The sequence below is a fragment of the Bos mutus genome, chromosome 11 (assembly GCF_027580195.1).
Source record: "Bos mutus isolate GX-2022 chromosome 11, NWIPB_WYAK_1.1, whole genome shotgun sequence".
In the NCBI taxonomy this organism is placed as follows: domain Eukaryota; kingdom Metazoa; phylum Chordata; class Mammalia; order Artiodactyla; family Bovidae; genus Bos; species Bos mutus.
In genome coordinates this window covers 16,935,428-16,958,888 of record NC_091627.1, presented here as the reverse complement: position 1 = coordinate 16,958,888, position 23,461 = coordinate 16,935,428, and the positions used below count along the sequence as shown (strand labels likewise).

General features: G+C 49.2%; 1 protein-coding gene across 4 annotated transcripts in view; it reads right to left on the bottom strand.

Annotated features, from left to right (window-relative positions):
• Positions 1-9,425: 9,425 nt before the first annotated feature.
• The window catches only part of RNF144A (ring finger protein 144A), a 128,095-nt gene continuing 114,059 nt past the window's right edge, over positions 9,426-23,461 (bottom strand). For 2 of the 4 annotated variants that reach the window (XM_070379075.1, XM_070379078.1), the window contains 2 exons: positions 20,349-20,438; positions 9,426-13,687 (listed from right to left, as the gene is read on the bottom strand). In XM_070379075.1, the coding sequence (XP_070235176.1) occupies positions 13,556-13,687; positions 20,349-20,438 (222 nt within the window). In that variant the 3' untranslated portion in view covers positions 9,426-13,555. Of the gene's footprint in view, positions 13,688-13,737; positions 14,724-15,889; positions 16,247-20,348; positions 20,439-23,461 lie in introns of those variants that run through there. The other 2 variants (XM_070379076.1, XM_070379077.1) reach the window with 2 other exon arrangements.

Genomic DNA, 23,461 nt, shown 5'->3' with positions numbered 1-23,461 from the left:
TGTGCGCCTCTCCTCCCTCCTCCCGTCCGTCTCACTGCACACCATTGCAGGCTGACATCACGGTGAGTGTGACTTCATCTCTTTATCTCACTCTCTGCCTGAGTTGTCTGTAATCAACTTGTTTGAACTTGGGACCATAATGTCCTTCCTACCACGGAGGCAATGCCTTTCGTGGCCTTTCTTCCTTGAAAGTGAAAGCCCCTTGCTAATCTCTTTTTTTGCTGGGTTTCCCACGTCATCAACTAAGAACACATCTGTGACTGATTACTCAGGGGCTGCCCCCTGATCCCCCTTTACAATGTGATTTTACAGCCACTGACACCAGGAAGCAGAAAATATTTCCCTACTTCTTAACTCTGGAACAGTTTTGAGATTTGCCCTGGTAAAAAACAAAAAGGATAAAAAAGAATACCAAAAATATGCAGCAGAATTAAGGTGAAATTCTTTCAAGCCTAGACCTCCAGACACCCTGCCTGTTTATTCTCTTTGTTCAACCTCTATTCAGGTTGGCCTCAGGACAAGACTTGCCAAACTTGGCAGAAATGGGAAGATTGCATGAGGCACAGCCAAGCTGGTCATCGACCAGCAGAACCTCGTACCAGGTGACCCGAGCCAATCACAGCGCTTGACTGAGCTCTGGAGAGACAGGAAGAAGAGCCTCCTGCATGACCACTAGACTCACAACAAAGATGAATGTACCTTGTTTTAAACCACTAAATTCAGGAATGATTATCAATAGCAAACAGATACAGTATCTCTTTTTTATGTTACACAGTCAAATGGAGAAAAAGCCTATTGTTTAATATGTATTTGATAGGTGGTTCTTGTTGTTCAGTCACTCAGTTGTGTCTGACTCTTTGTGACCCCATGGACTACAGCACACCAGGCTTCCCTGTCCTACACCATCTCCTGGAGCTCGCTCAGACTCATGTCCATTGAGTCTGTGATGGGATCCAACATCTCATCCTCTGCCATCCCCTTTTTCTTTTGCCTTCAATCTTCCCCAGCATCAGGATAATGCCTGCCAAATGCTAGCTCTAATGCACAGAGTGGGAACTCCCCCATATCAGCCTTTGAAACTCTATAAACGGTTCTCATTCTGGGGTTGGGTAATGTATGAAGAGCTATACCAGCCTAACCAGAAATAAGTGTGAGATACAAGTCTAGGTTCAGCATCTGGCCTAAATCATGAACTCCAAAGTACTCAGGTTTATCTCTTTGGGACCCCGGACTGTAGCCCACCAGGCTCCTCTGTCCATGGAATTCTCCAGCCAAGAATACTGGAGTGGGTTGCCATTTCCTCCTCCAGGGGCTCTTCTTGACCCAGGGGTCAAACCCAGGTCTCCTGCATCGCAGGCAGATTCTTTACCATCTGAGCCACCAGGGAAATTATAGGTGGCGCTACTGTAAAGAATCCTCCTGCCAATGCAGGAAACATGAGACCCGGTACGATCCCTGGGTTGAGAAGATCCCCTGGAGGAGGATATGGCAACCCCCTCTAGTATTCTTGCCTGGAGAATCCCACGGACAGAGGAACCTGGCGGGCTACAGTCCATGGGGTCAAAAAATGTCAGACACGACTGAAGTGACTTAGCACACACATGAACTCCGAAGAGTAGGCTCACAAAATCCACAGAACACTCACACCTGAACTCTCTTCTTCAGCTGGCTGAGTGGTCATGGGTTCCCATCTTGGCCCACGGAAATGGGTACAGATTCATACAGGAGATAAGCAACTTGGGGAGAAAACTTTGGCTGAGGTTATTATCTTGCTCATCTGGGGAGGAAAAGCCATCATAAACCTCACCATGGAACTTGGCTCCTGCATTTTCCCTCAAAATATGATTAATTACTCTCTAAACAATAAAAGCCTTCCAGGAACAAAAGAAGGCAACTACTACAGAATATTCATAAATATTCAACTGAAGCCTGGTGGGAATGTTATACTCCCACCAGGGCTCTGTGCTGACATTGGAAGTCAGACCCCCAACTCAGAGACATTAAACTGTGCAGAAAAATATTTACATAAGTGAGCCTGGTATGACTTGTCAGAGTACCACGCTCTGCTTTTGCCTGGACATTGGGAATTTATTTGGACCTGATGATGAAACTGAGGTCTGAAATGCTGGCAGCCTCTTTATTTCTGTGACCAGCTCACATGGCTGTCAGGGGTGAATAGAACAGGGCTACTCAGGCCTCTATGTTAGTAGAGCCCGGGTCAACAAAATATTGTTTTATTTGTCTTTGGGTTCTTTCTTTTGCAGCCACTCTTTTAAAAATCACTTGGTGCCCACATACTAGACATTAGGAAAAACAAAGTGTAAACTCAGGCCCTGAGTTCTCCCCTGGAAACTACATCCCAGAAAGGAATCTTCATTCAGGCCAAATAGGCCATTGCAATGCATCTTAAGTGCCATCTTGATCCAATACAAAGGGCAGGGGCATGGAGGGGCTCCAGGTGCTGGTCAAGGGTGTGGGAATGGGCTGGTAGCTGGATTGACGGAAAGCCTTTATATAGGATGGGACCTCTGAGTATGGTCGCCTAGAGGAGGTCAACAGTTCTTCCAGGTGAGAGGACAGAGCAGGAGATTCCTGGCATCGCCGGTGTGGCTTGGGAAACAGTGAAGGACAGGGAGGTTGCGGTTAGAGAGCGAGAGCTGGAAAAATCAGAGCTAAATCTGTAGCACCCATTTGGAGTCCCAGAAAAACGCTGTGACCTTTCTCCCTCTGTCTCACTGTTGGTTTATTCTGGCTGAAGTTTCTACACAAGGGAAAGGCTCTGGAGGGTCTTGGAGTATTTGGCCGAATCCTTTGTAATTTGCAGGGAACAAAAGAGTCATCCAGCACCCTTGCTTACCATGGGCTTTGAGAATGACTGAAGGTCCTATAAAGAAAGCTGAGCACCAAAGAATTGATGCTTCTGAACTGTGGTGTTGGAGAAGACTCTTGAGAGTCCCTTGGACTGCAAGGAGATCCAACCAATCCATCCTAAAGGAAATCAGTCCTGAATATTCATTGGAAGGACTGATGTTGAAGCAGAAACTCCAATACTTTGGCCACCTGATGCGAAGAACAGACTCATTTGAAAAGACCCTGATGCTGGGAAAGATTGAAGGCAGGAAGAGAAGGGGACAACAGAAGATGAAATGGCTGGATGGCATCACCGACTCAATGGACATGAGTTTGAGTTAACTCCAGGAATTGGTGATAGACAAGGAAGTCTGACATGCTGCAGTCCATGGGTTTTCCAAAACTCAGACACGACTTAGCAACTGAAGGTCCTACAGACCCCTGCATCCACTGGGGACACCACCAAGCTTCCTTTGTGAAGCTCTTTCAGGGACAGACCTGTGTCTGGGAAAGCAGAATGCCAGCATAAGGCCAAGTGGAGACTGCCTGGACTGAGTGGTTACTGGTGCCTTCAGCAAGATATTTTTGGATGGAGCAGTGGGTGTTGAAAAAAAGCAGAAAAAAATCAGAGACATTACTTTGCTGACAAAGGTCCATCTAGTCAAAGCTATGGTTTTTCCAGTAATCATGTATGGATATGAGAGTTGGACCATAAAGAAAGCTGAGTGCCAAAGAATTGATGCTTTTGAGCTGTGGTGTTGGAGAAGACTCTTGAGAGTCACTTGGACATCAAGGAGATCAAACCAGTGCACCCTAAAGGAAATCAACCCTGAATATTCATTGGAAGGACTGATGCTGAAGCTGAAGGTCCTATACTTTGACCATCTAATGAAAAGAGCCAACTCCTTGGACAAGACCCTGATGCTGGGAAAGATTGAAGGCAGGAGGAGAAGAGGATGATAGAGGATGAGATGGTTGGATGACATCACTGACTCAATGGACATGAGTTTAAGCAAGCTCTGGCGATGGTAATGGACAGGGAAGCCTGGCATGCTGCTGTCCATGGGGTTGCAAAGAGTTGGAGAGGAAAAGTGACTGAACAACAAGTGGGTACAGAAGCTGGTGAGTGTGGTGTGAAAGCAGATGAGAGGACTGGAGACCCAGCTCTGTCACTTATGAAGTGGTTCAGGTGCCAAGCTTTAGGTCCTTGCATCTGTGAGAATGTGGTCACAGATGAGGTCTGATCATTGCTGCTCAAGTTTCTGTTGACATGGAAGAAAGTACTACCCTAGGGTAGTGCTCATGCTCACATCATGTATAATTCAACACCTGGAACTTGCTTCTAACCAAGACAAAGACGTCATTCCCATGATTAATCTATACACTCACACACAAACTCACACACACATACATATATTTATACACATATGCTGTTGTTTAGTCACTAAGTCATGTCCAACTCTTCGCGACCCCATGGACTATAGTCCATCAGGCTCCTCTGTCCATGGGATTTCCCAGGCAAGAATGCTGGGTGGATTGCCATTCTCTTTTCCAGGGGATCTTCCTAACTCAGAGATGGAACCTGCATCTCCTGTGTCTCTTGCATTGCAGGTGGATTATTTACCCGCCTAAAGAGTCATCTAGAAATCGCCCTAAAATCCAGACCCTAACTCAGTAGATCTGGGGTGAGGCCTGAGATTTTGTTTCTAGCAGTTCTCAAGCTCCTGTCATGCCTCTGGTCTAAAAAACCACCTTTTCAGTGTAAAGGAGATAGACGCCTACTGAGATTCCTTCCAACTCCAGGAATATACCAGCTGGAAAGAATCACATGGGCATCAAAGAAAAGAAGTTATCACCGTTTGCAAATATCTAAACTGACTTTTGCAATTTCACTAAACATTGAAAAAGTATGCTGAACAAGTTTAAAGGCATATGGAATTATTTCACAGAAGTCATTTTCGAGAAATTCTTAAGGCCCTACAGGAGAAATGAAAAGACTAATGATGAAATAAATGTTGGAAAGAGAAGATTACAGAAAAGTGCTAGCTCTAACTAGATATTCCATACACAATGGTACGCGTGGGTCCTTATGCAGCACGTAACCTGTTTCAGTAGAAGCCTGCTTCTGTGGCTCTGATCACCGTGGGGATGGGAGGAGGCTCTTCTCTCCCTGTCTGTGCTGACCTAGCCCCCCACAATCCCATCTCTTCCAGGAGTTTGCTCAAACAGGAAGCTGCTACTCTCTGCTCTCACTGAGCTTTGGGGCAGGTGTAACCTTCACATCTCTGCACCCCGTGGCTGCAATCCCTGAGGACAGAAACCTGCTCCTGTGCTTTGGTCTGTGTGCAGAATTCAGGTGCTGAGGAGAGAGAGAGATCTGCTGAGAAGATGCTGCAGGCTGGGAGTGCCCCACCCCACCCTAGGGATTCCCCCCATGAGGTCAGAGGAGTCAAGAATCTGTTAGTCCTTCAAAGGCAAGTTCTTCTGTCTCTGCCTAAAGCTATACCAATCCACACTCCTGGGAGATGATAATATCTTAGAATTTTAAAAGCATAAATAAGGAGCAGTGTGGGAGGGCTGGGGTCAAAATCTAACTCTTAAGAAATTAAAAATCCAAAAAAAAAAGTAAAAAGGATAGTGTAATGAACACCCACGCACTTTTCAGCTAAGTCAAAAATAAAAATAAAACCTGAATGCTATAGAGCTCAGTTATATACCTAGTGTGCGAAATAAACATCACAGGCAGGGCTGAGGCATCTCCCAAGGGTGTCCCCTTCCTTCCCTCGCCCTGCCCCCCACTTTCCTAGAAAGTAACTGACTTTGTGGATCTGATGTGCACTGTTTCTAACACTTTTACCAGGTATATTATAATAAACTATGCAGTGTGATTTATGGTAATATATTTGCAGTATGTTACAATACACAATATATACATAATACTTTTGTTTAGAGTGGATCAAGAAAGGAAATATACAAAAACGGTGTGATGGGCAACACAGGAGTCCAGCAGGACAGACCCGTCCCCCACCGGCTGCCACGTCCTATGGGATGGCCAGTTCTCCCAGAGCCCCTTTCCCACTGCGCTGTGGGGATCACAGTCCGGGCAGACTTGGGAGCACTCGAATCAACGCCTGCATGGAGAGAGCAAACTGCCTGGCCTATTCGTAACCCAAGGGGCCCAGTTCATAGCACATCTAGAGTGAGACTTCCGCCTCTAGACGGTCTGTCCATCTCCAGTTCAAATTTAATGGCTGATTTCTTAATTGAATGACCCAAGCAACTGACACTCCTCTAATAAACACACACACACACACACACACACACACACACAGGGCAATTTATTCCTCCATTTGACAAGCTCCTAACAGTCTCTACTATGTCAGACTTGATGCAAACAAGAAAAAAATCTGTATTTATAATATTAATGTCCTAAAGTCCTGGATAAAACTAACAATTGAGTTTACTCTTCTGAAACTTCCAAAACTGATTTCTTTTGTATAAAAAGTTTAGATAAATACTGAAAAAGGCAAGATAAAAATTCCTGGGTAAAACAATTGAGTCTACTTTTCTGAAACTTCCAAAACTGATTTCTTTTGTATAAAAATCTTAAATAAATACATATTAAAAAAGCAAGATAAAAAAGTCCCATGAAGGATTTTAACCCTCCCTTTCAAATGAAGAAAAGGATGCCCTGGTAAGACACAGGCCTAAGAATTCACCCACCGGAGACCAGGGCCCAGGGCACCCTGTGGGCAGCGGCCACACTCCTGACCATGATGCTCGGCTTCCCACTGGACGTCAGCTTCACCCCTAAACACACGGCTGCGTGATGCCAGAAAGGGAGGAGTGGGTTGTGAAAGCTCCAGTAATGAGTGGGAATGGCCATTTAAAAATGACTGAGAGCCCAGGAAACAGGAGGATTTGATGCTGTCTGGGGTCTGGCCACATCAACAGCTACTCTCTCTCCCAGGACCCGGCCACAGCAATCTTCCACACACACACACAGACACACAAGCCTGCAGTCAGTACGCACACCTGCCTACTCCCCGTAATTTGAGTTCCCTAAGAGTCTGTGATGTGGGAGAGTGCAGGCAGAGAGAAGAGTATTCTTTGTGGGGAGAACAAATCCATGCACCAATGTGTACACACACACACACAAACCATGTACATGCACACAAATCATGTGTATACATACACACACACCATGTGTGTACACACACACACATACAGAGATATTTTGCTTAAAAGCAGTTGCTCCTCAGCAGAGTATCCTCTGGGGTGATTCCCACCTTCCAGGTCAGCTTGAAGACCTGAGGTCCAACCGGAGTGGGGCAGGGCTGTTTTCAGGGTTGGGGAAGCTCGGCAACCCCTGCCTTTGACTCTTGTCTGCCTCCTTGGATTGGCCTCCACTCGGGCAGGATCGTCCCACCCACGGACCATGCTCCCAGAAAGGGAGGAGTGGGTTGCTCCCACGGACCTGCTGAGCTATTGACCCCAGAACATGCTGGAATCCGCATCCCTAGTGCCCATGACTGTGATCTCATCTGGAAACAGGGCTTTTGAAAATGGTCAGCTTGAGGTCACCCTGGACTTGGGGAGGGGGCTAATCCAATGGCTGGAGTCTTCACAGAAGCAAATGTGGACACAGAGACGGAGAGGCAGACAGGGGAAAGAGCATGAGAAGATGAAGACAGAGACCAGGGGCGGCTCGCACAAGCCCAGGGCTGCCCGGGATGCTGGCAAAGCCCAGCTGGGAGGGAGGCTGGCACGGGCCCACGCTCGGGGTTCTCAGGAGCCACCTTGCTTCCTGTGGACCATGGGCCCCTGGCCTCCAGAAGCAAGGGAGAAGACATTCCCGTTGCTTCAGTCGTTTGCGGGGCTCTGTCGTGGCAGCCCTAGAAAGCTGATGCACCCCCGACACACACAGCTTCAGAATGAAGCCCCGGAACTTTGTGGGCTGTGCCTCCCAAGGGGGGGACCCCTGAGTGGCTGTCCAGCCCCAGCGTGCCCATCAAAGTCCTTGCGCTTGCTGGACTGGGCCACTCCCTCATTTCTGCTTGGCCGATGCTTCCTCAACTCTAGACCCAGTCCACACACCTCACCCTCCCTACAGCCCTCCCTGACCACCTGTCCTGGCCCCAGTGCCACAGGGCAGCCGCCAGGACCCTGGCCACACCTTGCCCTGGTCTCTGACCCTCAGATCGGCCTCCCTCCAGACGAGGAGCCCCCGTGAGCAGGGACACCGTGTCTGCAATGCCAGCACCCGCATCCCCAGAGTCTAAGGATGGCTAGTATTTATTTTTTAATTACTTATTTTTGGTCGTGCTGGGTCTTCGTTGTTGTGCTGGCTTTTTTCTGGTAGCAGCAAGCGGGGGACACTGACTGGCTGTGGTGGAAGGGCTGCTCATCACGGTGGCTCCTCTTGTGGTGGAACATGGGCTCCAGGGCGCCTGGGTTCATTCGTCGTGTCTCCTCGGCTCAGAGTTCAGGCTCAGCAGTTGTGTCTTAGATGCTCCGCGGCATGTGGATCCTCCCGGACCAGGAATCGAACCTGCATCTCCTGCATTGGTGGTGGATTCTTTATCACTGAGCCACCAGGGAAGCTGAGGATGGGTTTTAAACTGTAGCCACAGGACAGGTAATTAACCGCCTTTTCCTAGACTTTCATTTTATGTTAATAAGTGAAGTATATATATTCTTCCAGGAAATTTAGATGAAGCAAATGAAAATCAAGGTGGAATACTCAAGAGTTACTAATTTTTTCGCCTATTAAACTCAGCATCCACGTTTCCTTTTTTTCTAGCAATGACAGGATGATCACTGATTCTTATGACGCTCCCATAAACTTCGGTAGTTTTTTAAGTACTTGTTTCCATGGATGGAGGCAGAGAAAGGAGGCTGAGGTGCTTTCTGATGTCATTTTCCTGGAGAAGGCACAAGTGTGGGGCCCACTTACCCAGCACCCAACATGATTTTGGCTTCGAGAGAGTTGAGAACTTCCCAAGAGAGAAAACCTCAGCATATACAGATGTGCCTCAAGGGTATCACGCTAAGTGAAATGAGTCATGGACATTGAGACCCAAAGACTGTGTGATTTCACTTCTCGTGGAATCTACGAAACAAAAGCAATGAGCAAAGAAAACAAAGCAGAAATAGACATAGTTACAGACAACAATCTTGGTTGTCAGAGGGAGGGGGCTAGGGGATAGATAAAACATGAGAAGGAGATGAAGAGGCACACACTTCCAGCTGTGAGACAAGTTCTGGGATGTAATGTAACATAGAGAATATAGTCAGTAAGACTGAAACACCTTTATACAGTCACAGCTACCATGTGACAAATGATTGCTGGTCTTACTGTTGGTGATCATTTCATAATGTATAAAAACACTGAACCACAATGAAGTACACCCATAACATTATCCTACTGCATGTTAATTATAACTCAATTTTTTTAAAAGCTGTGTTCCCAGTGGCATAAGGACCCTCTCCCGTCCACCTCCAATCCTCACAATATTTTCAATCTTCAAGCCAGCAGTCAACTAAGAGTGTAAGAAAGATGGAGCCAGACAGGATTTACAAAAGTAACCTGTATTCCAGCCAAAATATCTTTAAAAAGAAATCCCTTCGAAAGGGGTGGGGGACAAACTACATAAGACACAATACACTTAAAATATGTATTGAAATTACAAATCAAACTTGTCTATACGATTCCAAAGTACAAAACACGACATTAAAAGGCGTTCGAACAGCTCTTTTATACATCACAGTGTGAGTGGCACGAAATGTACTGATATTTCAGAAACACGAACCAAACTTGTTTTGGTCTTTTTTTTGTTTGTTTTTACCACCACTTGTCAAATGCATAATGTATACATGTGCATGACTCATTCATGCATGTTCTTACACAAGAGTAGAATACACCCATGGTAAAATGAGCACGAGATGAGGGAAAGGTTGGGTACCTACCCCTCCCTGAAGGCTGCTGGAATCTCGGAAGACAGAATTGTGCAAACTAAGGAGGGGTGAGCATGGGCTTGGTGCCCCCAAACAGCAGGCTCTCTGGGTCGGGACGCAGCAGTCATTCTGCTTTCATGCACCCCCTTCTTTCCAGCTGGCATTTTTTGATAACACCAGTCACAACTCTTCATTTTGTTTCCTTTCATAAGGGCTTGGGTTAATGATAAGGAATAAACAAGCTTTGGTACTTTTGAGAGACCTTCAGGAAGCTTTATACATGCAAATGTTTTCCCTTGATGATTTCACTGTGATTTATATATACATAGACAGATATTTATTAATCAATGAGAATCTGAGAAATAGACAAAAAAAAAAAAAAACCCACCCTGGTTCTTTCCAGTACTCTCATTTTTAAAGACAACCAAGGGAAAATACTCTCTTCTAATTTGCAAAATAACTTGTAACTTTTGGAAAACAGGTGAGAAAGATAAAATCATCTTGGAGTAATTTCTGCATATCTGATAAGCCCCTTTCCCCGGGTCCTATGTGCTAATCAGGAATTGGTCTGGTTCTTAAACTGGTTTTAAGAAACAGTATGCTGTAAAGAGAATCTGTTCCCCTTTAAAAAGATGCCAGAGGGAGCAGACGTGGTTCCTTAGCTCCCCCCGGGGGTGGAGGAAACACTGATGGGCCAGCATTCAGGCCTTAAAATGTTCTCTTTATGCTCAGGTCCTGGGTCGGTCTCTGCTGAGTGATCATCTACAACGATGCCCCTGAAGGCGCTGGTCCTCGGTGACGATGGTAAAGCTGGGCTGGCCAGGCTACAGGACGCAGGGCGGAGCCAGGCTCAGAGCCCAGGCATGGCCAGTGAAACCTCACTGCGCTGTCCGTTCCCAAAGGACTCATATTACCACACCCTCCGTCACCCCCACCTGGCCAGGGGCACTCAGCCACGGTCCATCTCTGTGTTCTCCTTCCCCTCCCCACCCCCTCCAGAATTAAAGGCCTCTAAATGAATCAACAGACGTGTGCTTCCACAGGGTCAGTGTGAACACCACCTGTCAAAGGTCATCTTCAATTACAGCCACATCCACAGTGTCAAACACCCAGGCTTTCCTGGGAGTGACGGCAAGGTCAGAACCCACAACACGGGCCATCTTCCCACGTCCTGTGCACACCTGACATCAGGCCCAGTCCATCCTGCGTCCCCACGAACAACAGGGATGGCGTTCCTCGCTGAAAGGAGAGGAGTCGGATGGTGATGCTGCATGTCTCCGAAAGGATCTCAACGAGACCCTGCCGGTGTCTTTCTAGCGAACAGACAGCTTTATTTTTGCTTTTCCTAATCACACCGACCACTCTCAGGCAGGCTTGATGTAAAAACTCAGAGCAAGCAGATGTGACTCAGACCCTGGGTGACCCCAGAATCCTGGTGTGTCCTACCTGGGTCGCACCATGTGCGTTGAACTATCAGGGCTAAAGGCACAGGGCTGGCAGGGGCTCTGGGTGTGCACGGTCTACCCGTGGACTCCCCCAGGAGAACAGGCGGCCCAGCCTGCTAGGAATGAAAGGGCCTGAGCTCTGGCCCAGGGAAGGCGGCGTTTCCAACAGCTCTGGTCCCCACCTTGAAGGAAGGGGCACTACTGCCTGGACCCCTGGAGGCGACGGGCAGCAGCAAGTACAGACAGGCTGACCTGGGATGGGGAGCTCTGCCCCGTGGACCACTGGACACAGGCCGCGAGCCTGCTGTCTTCCATGAGGACTTTAAAGGGCATTCACAAATTGCAGTGAGCTCTCAAGCCTGGGCCACCAAGCTCATCTTCAGGCCCAGGGCGCTGTCGCTCTCTCCAGAAAAGCCATTCCCCACCCCCAGGCCTGACCCTGATGGCAGCACCTCCAGCTACAGAGACTCAGTGCCCCGGCTTCATCCAGGCAGATGGCCCCGGGCATGTTCTTATCGTTAGTGAGTTTTCAAACTGTAGTTATATTGGAGGCTGTTCTGCACATAATTTTGACACAGACTGGCTCCTTAAAATGGCTTCAGTTTCAAAAAGAAAATGAATCCTAGAGCGAAAGAGTGATCCTGTTTCTCCTAAGCTGATTAAATGTTAACAAATAAAAGTCATTTCTCTACCAGAAGGTAATCGAGGACCTGAGATGGATACACAAACGCAGAAGTCAAGGATACAAAACACTACCACGCTGTACAAATGTGCCTGACATAGGCAAACAGCAGAGATAAAAGACTTCATTTTCATTTTACTCTTTCGTGGAATGCTTAATAAGTTTTAAAAAGTTCCACCATGATAAATCCACAACGATCGCCTACTGTGTTTAGAAGTCCTAAGCTGGATGAAATCAGCGTGCTCTTTAAAAGCCACAGTAAAGTCCACTGTCTGTAAAGCACACATTGCCCAGAGTTAACTTATGGAGCCCGGTATGTGTTACTGATCCGGGCATCCGCCTGCCCTGGTCACGGTCACACACAGCTGTAAAAGATCGAGTGGTAATACCCCCTCAATCAAAACAACTCAGTGAAGCGGAAGATTTTTTTCAGCAGGGGCAGTAGGGTAAGCAGCGAGACTTGGAACTGTGTAAGAGAGATGATTTCTCCAGAATAACTCAGTCATTTCAAAAACTGAACATCCAGAAGCTTGTGCCCCAGCCCCCTGCCAGTAAGCCCTTCCCCCGGACTTCAGGGTCACTATTTGATTGGTTTCATCTGCTTGAGGGGACTGACGCTGCAGCCAAACCACAGGGATTCTCGACAAAACTATTACCAAGTAAAACATTTGGTTTCTGAAGACATGAAAAAATATTTGCTGATCCTTGGGTGAACAGAGAGGAGCCCTGTGAGTCGAGTTGAATCACCAGAGAGAGGAAAACAAAAGGCAAACCTAGGGGGGAGATGTTCCTTTAAATGCATCAGTATGTTTAAAGAAATGCAACTGTTTAAAGACACGGGAAACATGCTGATAACAGTATACAGCGTACAGCAATCCCAAAAGTCTCCACAAGCGTCAAGAAAAGACACAAAGAGCACACAAGGCTTCCTAAATCTCCTGCAAAGTGGCCGAGCCAGAAAGGCCATTTAACCATAACTTCTTAAAATCGCACATCTCAAGAGAAGGCATACAATGGTTTTGATGCACCGTGTTGATTTTTCACTACTCGGTTGGGGGTGGGGGGGCGGTGTGGGGAAACGCCTTCTAAAAAGGATTTTACTAAATGCCATTAGTAATAAAAAGAGTTGTCATAAACAGAGTGCTTTTCTCAAGTCAGAACACTCGGATTCTGTCTGAAGTGGAACGCGATCCTTAAAGGACTTCTCTCAGCCACGAGGAGGAGCCAGCTCGAAGCCAGGGAGGAGACAGACTGCACTCTGCATGAGAGAGTCCCCTCGGCAACATCGGAGGGTCCCGGTCCAGCGGGACAGGGAGAACGTCGCCGGGGTGGGGGGCGCTCCGCACAGCACCTCCCTCGGTGAGTCTGCAGAGACCCACCCTGTGCGACGCGCCCCACCCACGCCAGCCTTGCCTCCCCCATGCCGGGGGTGACCACACCTGGGGCCTCGGCCGACGACCTGACATCAGTCCCTGGAATCACGGCGTCCTGGCGTGACACTGTGAAGCTCAATGGGGCACATAAGGCAAGAGAGATGTTTAGTGAGAGGGGGACAGCGGGGTGGGGTGGGGGAACCACGCTTCCCGCAGGTGGGGGTCCTGCTCCAGCATCGCACCATTCTCTAGGTGGGCAGAGGGTCGTCATCACCTTTACTGCACTTGCACTTGCAGCAAAGTACAAACGGAGTGGCCAGGAGCAGGAAAGGGGAGGCCACCAGGAGCAGGAGCCCAAATCCAGCAAAGATGCCCACGACCTGCAAGAAGGAAACAGGAGCAGAGGGTAAGGGGGCTGGTCCATAGGTTCCACAGTGTAAGTATGAGCCACACAACCACCCATTCAGCCATCATCCACCTACCCAGCCATCCATCCACCCACCTATATCCATCCATCCACCTATATCCACCTATATCCATTCATCTATCCATCCATCCATCCATCATCCATCCATGTATACATTCACCTACACCCACCCATCTATCCATTATCCACCCACGTATATCCACCATCTATCCAGCCATCCATCCATGCATCCACTCATCCATCCATGCATTATACGCACAACATCCATCCATCTTTCCATACATCCATCATCTCTCCTTCCACTTGTCCATCCATCTATCCATCTATCTACAACCTGTATCATCCATCCATTCATCCATCAACCCATTCATTCACCCACTCATCATCCACTCACCCATCCATCCATCTGCCCATAGTTATTTCCCTTCACTTCCTTCCTTTCATTCTCCCTCTCTTTCCCCCTTTTCTTCTTCCTTTCCCTTTCCCTCCTTTCATCAAAGTAACCAAACATCCATTCAATTATAGATTCAGTTAGCCATCAAGCATCCTCTGAGCCCAGCACTGTATTAGGTGCTGCGAACACAGAGGCACATAAGACCTTGGTTCTCAGCTACCACCCAGTCTGGGGGAAAGACAGCATGATTACAGCTGATAATAATATAGTTTACAAAAACTGCTATCAGGTTCCAGGTGTAAAGGAGACCCACAGCCGGACACATACATGAGCCATGGGCAGGAGAATGTGCAACAGGAAACGGCTGAGATTATAAGGCTTACGAGGAGACGGGTGGTAACAGGAATGACTGGGATAAGGCACTCCATGTGGGAGAGCAGAAAGGCATACACAGGTGCATTAGGGAGGGACCAGATATGGTGCGGCATCACTGACCCAGTGGACGTGAGTTTGAACAAACTCCAGTAGATGGTGAAGGACAGGGGAGCCTGGCGTGCGGCAGTCCATGGGGTCGCCAAGAGTCAGACAACAGTGACTGAACAACAAGACTTGTGTTATTCCTGGAGTTTAAAGTCCAACATGTACTGTTAGAAATTTTGATTTGGTTTAAAACATACGTTTACCCCGAGAGTTGAGTACATAGCAAAGGAAATAAGCCTCAAGTGTACATATGCTGTCATTCAAATCAGGGAGGGAAGCTGGACAAAGAAGCTGGGAGGCTACCCCTTACCTGGCTCCCTCCATCAGCTGCTACAGCAGGAATCTGAACTGAAGGTGGAGTTCATCTGCCACCTAGTGTTCAGAGTGGTAAGTACGCAAACCCAGGGGCTTGTGGTTCTAATTCTGACTCTGTGTTCACATCTCTGGGCTTCGTGCTAAGTCACTTCAGTCATGTCGGACTCTTTGCGACCCCATGGACTGAAGCCCGTGAGGCTCCGCTGTCCGTGGAGATTCTCCAGGCAAGAATACTGGAGTGGGCTGCCATTTCCTCCTCTGGGGGATCTTCCCGACCCAGGAATCGAACCTGTGTCTCTTATGTCTCCTGCCTTGGCAGGCAGGTTCTTTACTACTAGCGCCACCTAGGAAGCAGCTTTCTCAATGATAAACAAATGAAGTAAAACATCTCTGAGGGTTAGTATCAGCTCTGAAATATGATAATATGCTACAGCATCACAGCGGGGTGAACGAAAGTGTCCCTTGACTTCTGATTTTACCTGAAAACTATCACAGGCGCATGCACACAGCTGCACACACACACACACACACACACACACACACACACACATCACATGGTGTTTATAAATTAGACTGTGCTTATGCTAAGAGTCCATGCTTTCTGACGAGCTGGCTATGTCCATTTGTCTGAACTTAACGTCAGTAGTGCAATTGTGAGGTCTGAATTCAGATCACACTCATAAAATCACACACACGGCTATTTCAGAATACGTAAAACCCACAGGAAGGCATTGCTGATCTGCAGGGCACCTTGAACCACCTCAGCCACTAGGAACACACTCTCATTCTCCAGGGAGCCAAGGACTCTTGAATTAAAAACAGACCAAAACCCTTGACCAGATGCTCACATCCTTGGTCAATAAGATGCCTTCGCTTTCACTCAGTCTACCCTGTCTCTTTCTTGGAGTGCTGTCGAACCAGCTAGGTTACCCGTTCGTTTCCAATTGTGATAGTGAAACAAAGCAGGACCCTAAAGGTCCTCGCCCCCGCCCTATGTCCTTTGTCTGCCTTTTGTCTGCAGAAATACTTTAGCCAAAGAACAAGTTTGATCAGAGAAGTGAGAATACACAGAAACAAAGGGAAACAATCAAAGGAGACCAAATAACAACAGTTTAAGTCATTAAGCAAAGTCAAGGACCTTCAGTTCCTCCTCAAGGGCTAGGGATAACATTCCGAGCCAAGTCCTGTGAGCTGTCCTGTAGATACTGAACCCCCTACCTGGTGGAGGAGTTAATTGCATGATGACTGGACTGCAGTCACGACATGAGCTGCCACAGTTCTGACAACTGTCCTCAAGGAGATGGGAACAAACCAACCCTGGAACTAAAGATTAACTGTACTTAGGACAATCAAGATGACGCTGGTCAGACCACCGATGACCAATGTGAAGGTGACAGACCGAGCTGACTGTGCTGTTTTTGCCCCCTCCTTCTGTCTATAAAAGCTCTTGTCCCCTGATTGCCGAGGGTGGGGGGAAAGTCAGCTTTTGGACAGGTGTTCACCCTTCGCCCTCCCACCCCACCCTATTGCCAGCTTCCAAAATAAAGCAAACTTTCTTTCCAACCAACCTGGCCTCTTTATCGGCTTTTGAGCAGCGAGCAGCCAGGATCCACTTCCATTATAAAAGGAGGAAACAGGTATAGTCAGAAGGAAGTCAAAAAAGAATGAGACAGGAAGCAAATATCTCACAACAAAAATCACCACTTAGTGAGCATCTTATAAACATGTCAGACAGAAATGATATACTGTGGGGACAGAGGATAAAGAGGGAATCACGTGAAACAAGGACCCTTCACCCCAGACAAACCCTGATTTAAAGGAGCGGTTAACCACTCAGACTGTTTCTCAAGGCACCCACTCATCAGGGCAGAGCCTGGTCTGTGTGACCATCACCAGCCCCCAAGCACAGCCCGGGGTCTCTGCCTTCACAAATGTCCAATATGGGCATATGGGATGAACCGGGCCAGTGGAGTCCAGGAGGATCTGAGTCCTCTCCCCTAGAGAGAGTTCTTCAACACAACTCCAGGGCTTGGTAGCAGTAAGCCAAGTCAAAGCGATGGTAGAACAATCAGAACACATTATGTTCATTGAAACTGGGCACTGAACATGGCGTGAATGTCGGCCGCATCATAGCCTGAATGCTCGGAGGTCAGGTCAGAGAGGCTGTGTCTGGGGATACAGGGGTGGCTCCCACGTCTCTTCCCAGCTCTGCATGCAATGGCATCATCACCTTGGCAGCTTGAAACGCTATCCCAGGAGAGTTGACACCGCAGAAGAGACCAAAACTACAATGTAGCCTGCCCACTGCCCCCACCCCATGGCCAACTGATAACAATTCTCAGAACACTGGCTGCACGTGTGTGTGCTTCAAGGCAGGGGATGGATGAGTTCAGAGGGCCAGCAGCCTGCCTGCTTTACACTGAAGGTGCCTCTGCTCAATTTCACCAGCCCTGAGAGGGGCCTGAGATCAGGGGCGCATCCCTCGTCCCCGTGGCTCCAGGGGTTGCTCAGAGCTGGCAGTGAGCATTTGTCCCTAGAAGGTGCTGACTGATGAGGCCAAGAGGAGCTGGTGGGAGGTGTCCACAGGTTTCTTCCTCAACAATGATGGAGGCCGGGAAGCCCTGTCCGGGTTTCTGCATTTCTTCAGGGCCTGTTATCCAAGTACCTGTTACCACCTCCGCTCACGACCCCAGAAACACAAGACTCACTCCTGAGAATTAAAAGGCATGAGGGCTGAGGTGTGACCACACAGCCTAGCCTTGTTATCGGGCAGGGTGACAGTTTCCACCGGCACTCAGGCGCTCCTGGGAAGCTCGCTGTGACTCCAGCCACGTGGAGACACGGGAAGGAGAGAAAACAGCTCCTTGTTCAGAAACAGGGTCTTTACAGAGATTGCTGTTGTTGTTGTTCAGTCTGACTCTTTGCGACCCCATGAACTGCAGCACAGCAGGCTTTCCTGTCCATCACCAACTCCTGGAGCTTGTTCAAACTCATGTCTTTAGAGTCAGTGATGCCATCCAACCATCTCATCCTCTGTCGTCTCCTTCTCCTCCTGCCTTCAATCTTTCCCAGCATCAGGGTCTTTTAAAATGAGTCAGCTCTTCACATCAGGTGGCCAAAGTATTGGGACTTCAGCATCAGTCCTTCCAATGAATATTCAGGGTTGATTTCCTTTAGGATTGACTGGCTGGATCTCCTTTCTGTCCAACAGTCTCTAAAGTGATTTTGGAGCCCAAGAAAATAAAATCTATCACTGTTTCCACTTTCTCCCCATCTATTTGCCATGAAGGGAGGGGATTGGATGCCATGATCTTAGTTTTTTGACAGTTGAGTTTGAAGCCAGCTTTTTCACGCCCCTCTTTCACTTTCATCAAGAGGCTCTTCAGTTCTTTACAGAAGGAATCAGGTTAAGATGACATTCCCAGGAGGGACCCTAATCCATTACAACCGGTGTCTTCACTAAGAGGGACGTCTGGACACAGAGACAAGGTGAAGTGCTGGAGGGACACACCTGTGAACCAAGGAGCCAGGATCGCAGGGCGCCACCTGGAGCTGGAAGAGGCAGGGGGACCCTCCTGCAGGTTCCAAGGGAGAGAGGCCCTGCCCACACCTCGACTTCAGCCTCCTGGCCTTTAGAACTGCGAGAGTCTGTTTCTGTTGTTCGGTGTCTTATTCCAGTGTAGAGGGGGCGGGGGAGCCCTGGAGCTGGCCGTGCTGGCCCGGAAGGCAAAATAAAATGCAGCTCAAATCCGCTCTCACGTAGAGGTCAACAGACTGGCCCTCGGGCTGGATGGAGTTCACAGTTCATTGTGCTTTTTTTTGTTCTTACAACTTTATGGAGCTATAACTTACATACCTTACAACTCAGCCACTTAATGCCCAATTTATGGGTTTTAGTGCACTCAGAACTGCCCAACTTGCACCCCAGTCAATGCCACCTGCTGCTTTTTAAAAGCGATTTCCTGGAATGCAGCCACGGGCCTTTTTGACACACTGTCTGTAGCACCGGCCTCGCTACTAGGCGGAGAGGACAGCTGCAAAGCCGGACGTTCTACCATTGGCCGGCCAGAGACCCGTTGGCCCTGCCAGGGGGTCTGCAGTGGAGATCACGGGAGAAGCACAGTTACAGGCAGCCTGTCTCTGTTCCTAGGAAACCCCTGAGACTCGGTTCCTGCGACTCCTAGATGGCCTGCCTCGGGGCTGTGCTGAGACGTGCTGAGAACAAGGCTGGAGCCCACTGAGGCTCTTCCCTACCCCAGGAGCTGGCCTACACTGACGCCTGCCTGCCAGTCCCCTCAGGGGCTTCCCTCCACGCCCACAGCACACCATGGCCTGCAATGCCCATGGGGTCCACCCTGATCATCTCTGACCACTGCTACCTCCTCCTGCTCTGTCCGCATGGACCTCCATGCCACACTTCTGCCCTTCGGCCCAACGCTATCCCCTCTGCCTAGACTGTCCCCCTGTATGAACTGTCCCTCCTCTGGCTGAACAGTCCCCTCTCCCCTGTCCCACCTACTCCCACCACCAGCTCCCCATCACTCAGTCCTTGGCCATAGGCACCACCTCCAAGAAGCCTTCCGGGCCGCACCATCTAAAGATCCCTCCCAATCACCCCTCCCCTACAGCTCAATTCACACCCTATACTGCTCTTGGCTCACTGTCCCTACAGGAGATGTGCAGCCATAAGGGAAAGCTCCATTGATCTCCTTCACCAGCGTGTTTCCAACTCTTAGAACAGCTCCAGGCACACAGGAGGAAGTAAACATCTGCTGAAAGTATGAATAACCCCACCGACCAGCTGCCTAGACATCACCGTGCGGGGACCTTTCCATCCCTTCCCTCTCATCCCTCCCTATGGCTAACGCACTCACCCGGGGGCCTCTATGGGAAGCTCTTCAATAAGAGCCAGCAAGGACGGACCATGCGCAGTAGGTCATGACCAAGGCCAGGAGTAGGCACAAGCAATCGGATGTCTGATGTTGAAGAACCACCGTGTGTTAAAATGTGGGGCGTATTCATGTTAGGTAAAGAATCTACCTGCAATGCAGGAGACCTGGGTTTGATTCCTCAACCAGGAAGATCCCCTAGAGAAGGAAATAGCAACCCACTCCGGTATTCCTGCCTGGAGAATCCTATGAACAGAGGAGCCTGGCAGGCTATAGTCCATGGGGTTGCAAGAGTTGGACATGACTTAGCGACTAAACCACCACCACCACCATTCATGTTAGGCAGGCCTATCAAAAGCATAATCTCAGTCCAGGAAAAACTCTGGCAGCTACCGCATTTACTAGCTGTTTTTCTATATGGGAGATCTTTGATCAGCTGGCAAGTCTTCTGGAAATGACACACACAGGTCCTGTTTCTCTCTCTCTCTCTCTGTCTCTGTCCCCAAGATCAAAACCCCAGGTGCGCCGCCTCCTACCTGTGTCCGATGCCAGATGACAGACGCCCTGGAGTGGCCCAGCTTGTTCCTGCAGGGCCCTTTATCATAATGGATCAGGAGGAAGTCGTCCTGCAGAGGGAGAGAAAGAACAGAGGTGGATGGGATGGCACGCTCCACTCAGTGCGTCCTGCCTGCTCCTGAGGTTTGCAGCAGACTGTCATATTCCCTCTTTCCTTTCCTAATATTTAGAACTAGAGTTCCTATCTCACATATCCGATTGAGAAGAAAGAAAACCTACTGACTGATTCTGGCTGGCCATCCCAGACTCCTCTCTGCTAAGTGCTCCAGAGTCTGAGTTCAAGTGCGGTGAGAATTCTTTACAGGAAAGAAGCTGCTTATCTTTTTGAATTAATACAAAGACTAATTAATACAAAAAATTACTTAATACAAAAATGAATACAACTAATTAATACAAAAATACAAAAAATAATTAATACAAAAATACAAAAACTACACTTTTTCAATAAATGGTAAAGACCATGTTGTTTATACCTGTGCATTCCCCAGAATAAAAATGTAGAATTATTAAAACAAAGAATTAATTAATACAAAAACTAATACAAAAAACTAATTAATACAAAAATTACTACAAAGACTAAACCTTTTCAATAAATGGTGCAGACAGTGTCGTCTATACCTGTGTATTCCCCAGAATAAAAATGTAGAATTATTAAAGAAAGTTATTCCAAATAATGGAGGGGGAAATGGCAACCCACTTTAGTATTCTTGCCTGGAGAATCCCAGGGACAGAGCAGCCTGGTGGGCTGCCGTCTATGGGGTCGCACAGAGTCGGACACGACTGAAGTGACTTAGCAGCAGCAACAGCAGCAGCATTCCAAATAAACCGTATTTTTAAATGAAAAAAAGAAAAAAACACTCAAAACGAGGGAACACGGACAACAGCAGAGGAAGCGAGTTCATGGGAAGGGGCTGCAGTCAACCCAGCCTCCTGGCCTGCCTCCCTTCTCCGTGACCGAAGGCTCACAGGCCACGAGAGGGAGCCCTGCTCCCACTTCGGCCCCCGTCCAAGCCTGGCTCCGGCTCCAGGAATCCGCGCTGATGCAGGGCTTCTGAAGAAGTAGGTCAGAGGCTGGGCCGCTCTGGGAGCCGCCAGCAGCCCTGGGGCTGAGCTTTCTTCCCCGGAGTCCCTGCCTTCCCGGCTTCCTGCTGCCCTGGCAGAATCACTCCCAGATGAGATGACTTCCGGTGTGTGTACTGTCCATCCTCGGCCTGTAGCACCAGCCTTCTTGCCCGGAAAGTGCTTCTTCTCTGCTCAGACCAGAAAACGTTCTCATGGCTCAAGAGCTGGCAGGAGACCAGTCTTCCGTCCACAGTTCACCCGACTGTCTAGAACGGAGAGGCGACTCCCTTCCGATTTGGCGGAAACGTCCTGCCCACCCCCCCCACCACACCCCCACCTTCACCTCCATCACCTGGGAGTCTTCACCAGACTGGCAGGGGCTCCTGGAGTTGGACCCCTGAAGCAATGTCAGCCTTGGTAACTACATCACCAGCTCGGAGCTTGGCACCCAGACCTCAGCAAGCAGGAACTGAGGTGCAGGAGGGCATCTTCTGTACAAACCCCTCTGCTCCTCCATTAACAGGAGGGGCTGTTTTCTCTCCTATCACCCACAAAGAGAACCAGCTCAGCAAGCAGCACAGAAGGGAGGCCCATGCTGTTTCTTCATGTAACCGAGAGTATGAACAGAGCCTCTTTCAGAGAGAAGAGGAAATAAGCCCAGCCCAGCGTGTCTGAGACAGGAGGCCATTCCTCTTGGAGCCGGGCAGAGCTGGTCATGGTGATGTCCCTTAGCATCCCCACAGGTGGCACTGCCTGGGAGCCCTCCTCTGGTCCTGGGAACCGCCAGCCTCTGGTCTGATGACCTCACAGGTCAGCCTCCTGGAGCCTGACTGGGTCCTGGAACAGCAGGAAATTCTGGTTTTGGGGGGTGGTAGTGAGCTGCCTTCCAGGGAGGTGGGCGGTCCCAGCCTGCCACCTCTCACTTCACCCCCCAGTACCAGCCCCTCAGCTGTCCAGGAGAACACGGGCAGAGATGAACACACAGCTCAGCCGGCCGGGGATGTCTTCTCAAAGCCGTTTCTGATGACTTGTGTCCACTGGGCACTCTCTCTTCCTTGAACTCCTCATTCTATGTTCTTTCACTCACATACCATGGAGGTTAACTTTTCATCCAGGGTCTCGTTTTGCCAGGCTGCTCTTCACAAAGTCTTGCTCCGGAGGCTCACGGATACTCTCTGGATTTGTCTTCTGAAACACAAGGCTAACTGTGCTATCTCGCCCAGCTATGAAGTCTGCAGGGATCTCCTCCAGCAAAGCTGCACAAACCCTGTTACTCGTTACAGTCACTGGGAGCCTTTGGGACTGCAGCTCCTGACTCGGGGTCCAGATGCCCCACGTGGCTGTCATCAACCTGCCGTGGACCAGTGCTTGGGGGCTATGAGCCCCTGTGATGGAGGTCAACCTCCATCTCGGCCCAGAGACCCCAGTCACGGCCCGCACCTCGGCCAGGCCCAGGCCACGAACAGCTCACAGCTTCCTCACCACATCCTGTTCTTTGGAGGTGGCCCGCCTCCCACACTCTGCCCTCTGCCTAGTCAGTGAACTCTCCATCAGCTATGCCCACACCGTTGACGCCCCTGGACCCAGGGACCAACCCCACCCCTGGAGGGGCTGCCGGAGACCCCACACGCACCGGCTTGTGGCTCCGCCCACAGGGACCTAGTGCTACCAGGGGCTTCTTGATTGCGGGGTCACCAGCTCCTCGGGGTCACAGACTCTGCCGGCCTCAACTTGGCAGTGCCCCTCTTCATGCAGAGCAGAGCTGCTGACACTCACGGCACATTTCCTGAACAAAACGAAAGTTTTCCCCCTGACAAAAGCGCTGGAAGATGCTTTCACAATGTAACAGTGATTTCATTGTGACCTTAAGTTCCTGAATGAAGGCCTGGGGAATAACCACCGCAGAGCCTGCCAGGAACCCAGGTGGACGGTGAGCATGAACGTTTCCTTCACATTGTTCAGAGGAGCCACACCAAGCTCCTGGGTGGACACAGAAACAATGGAGCTGGCT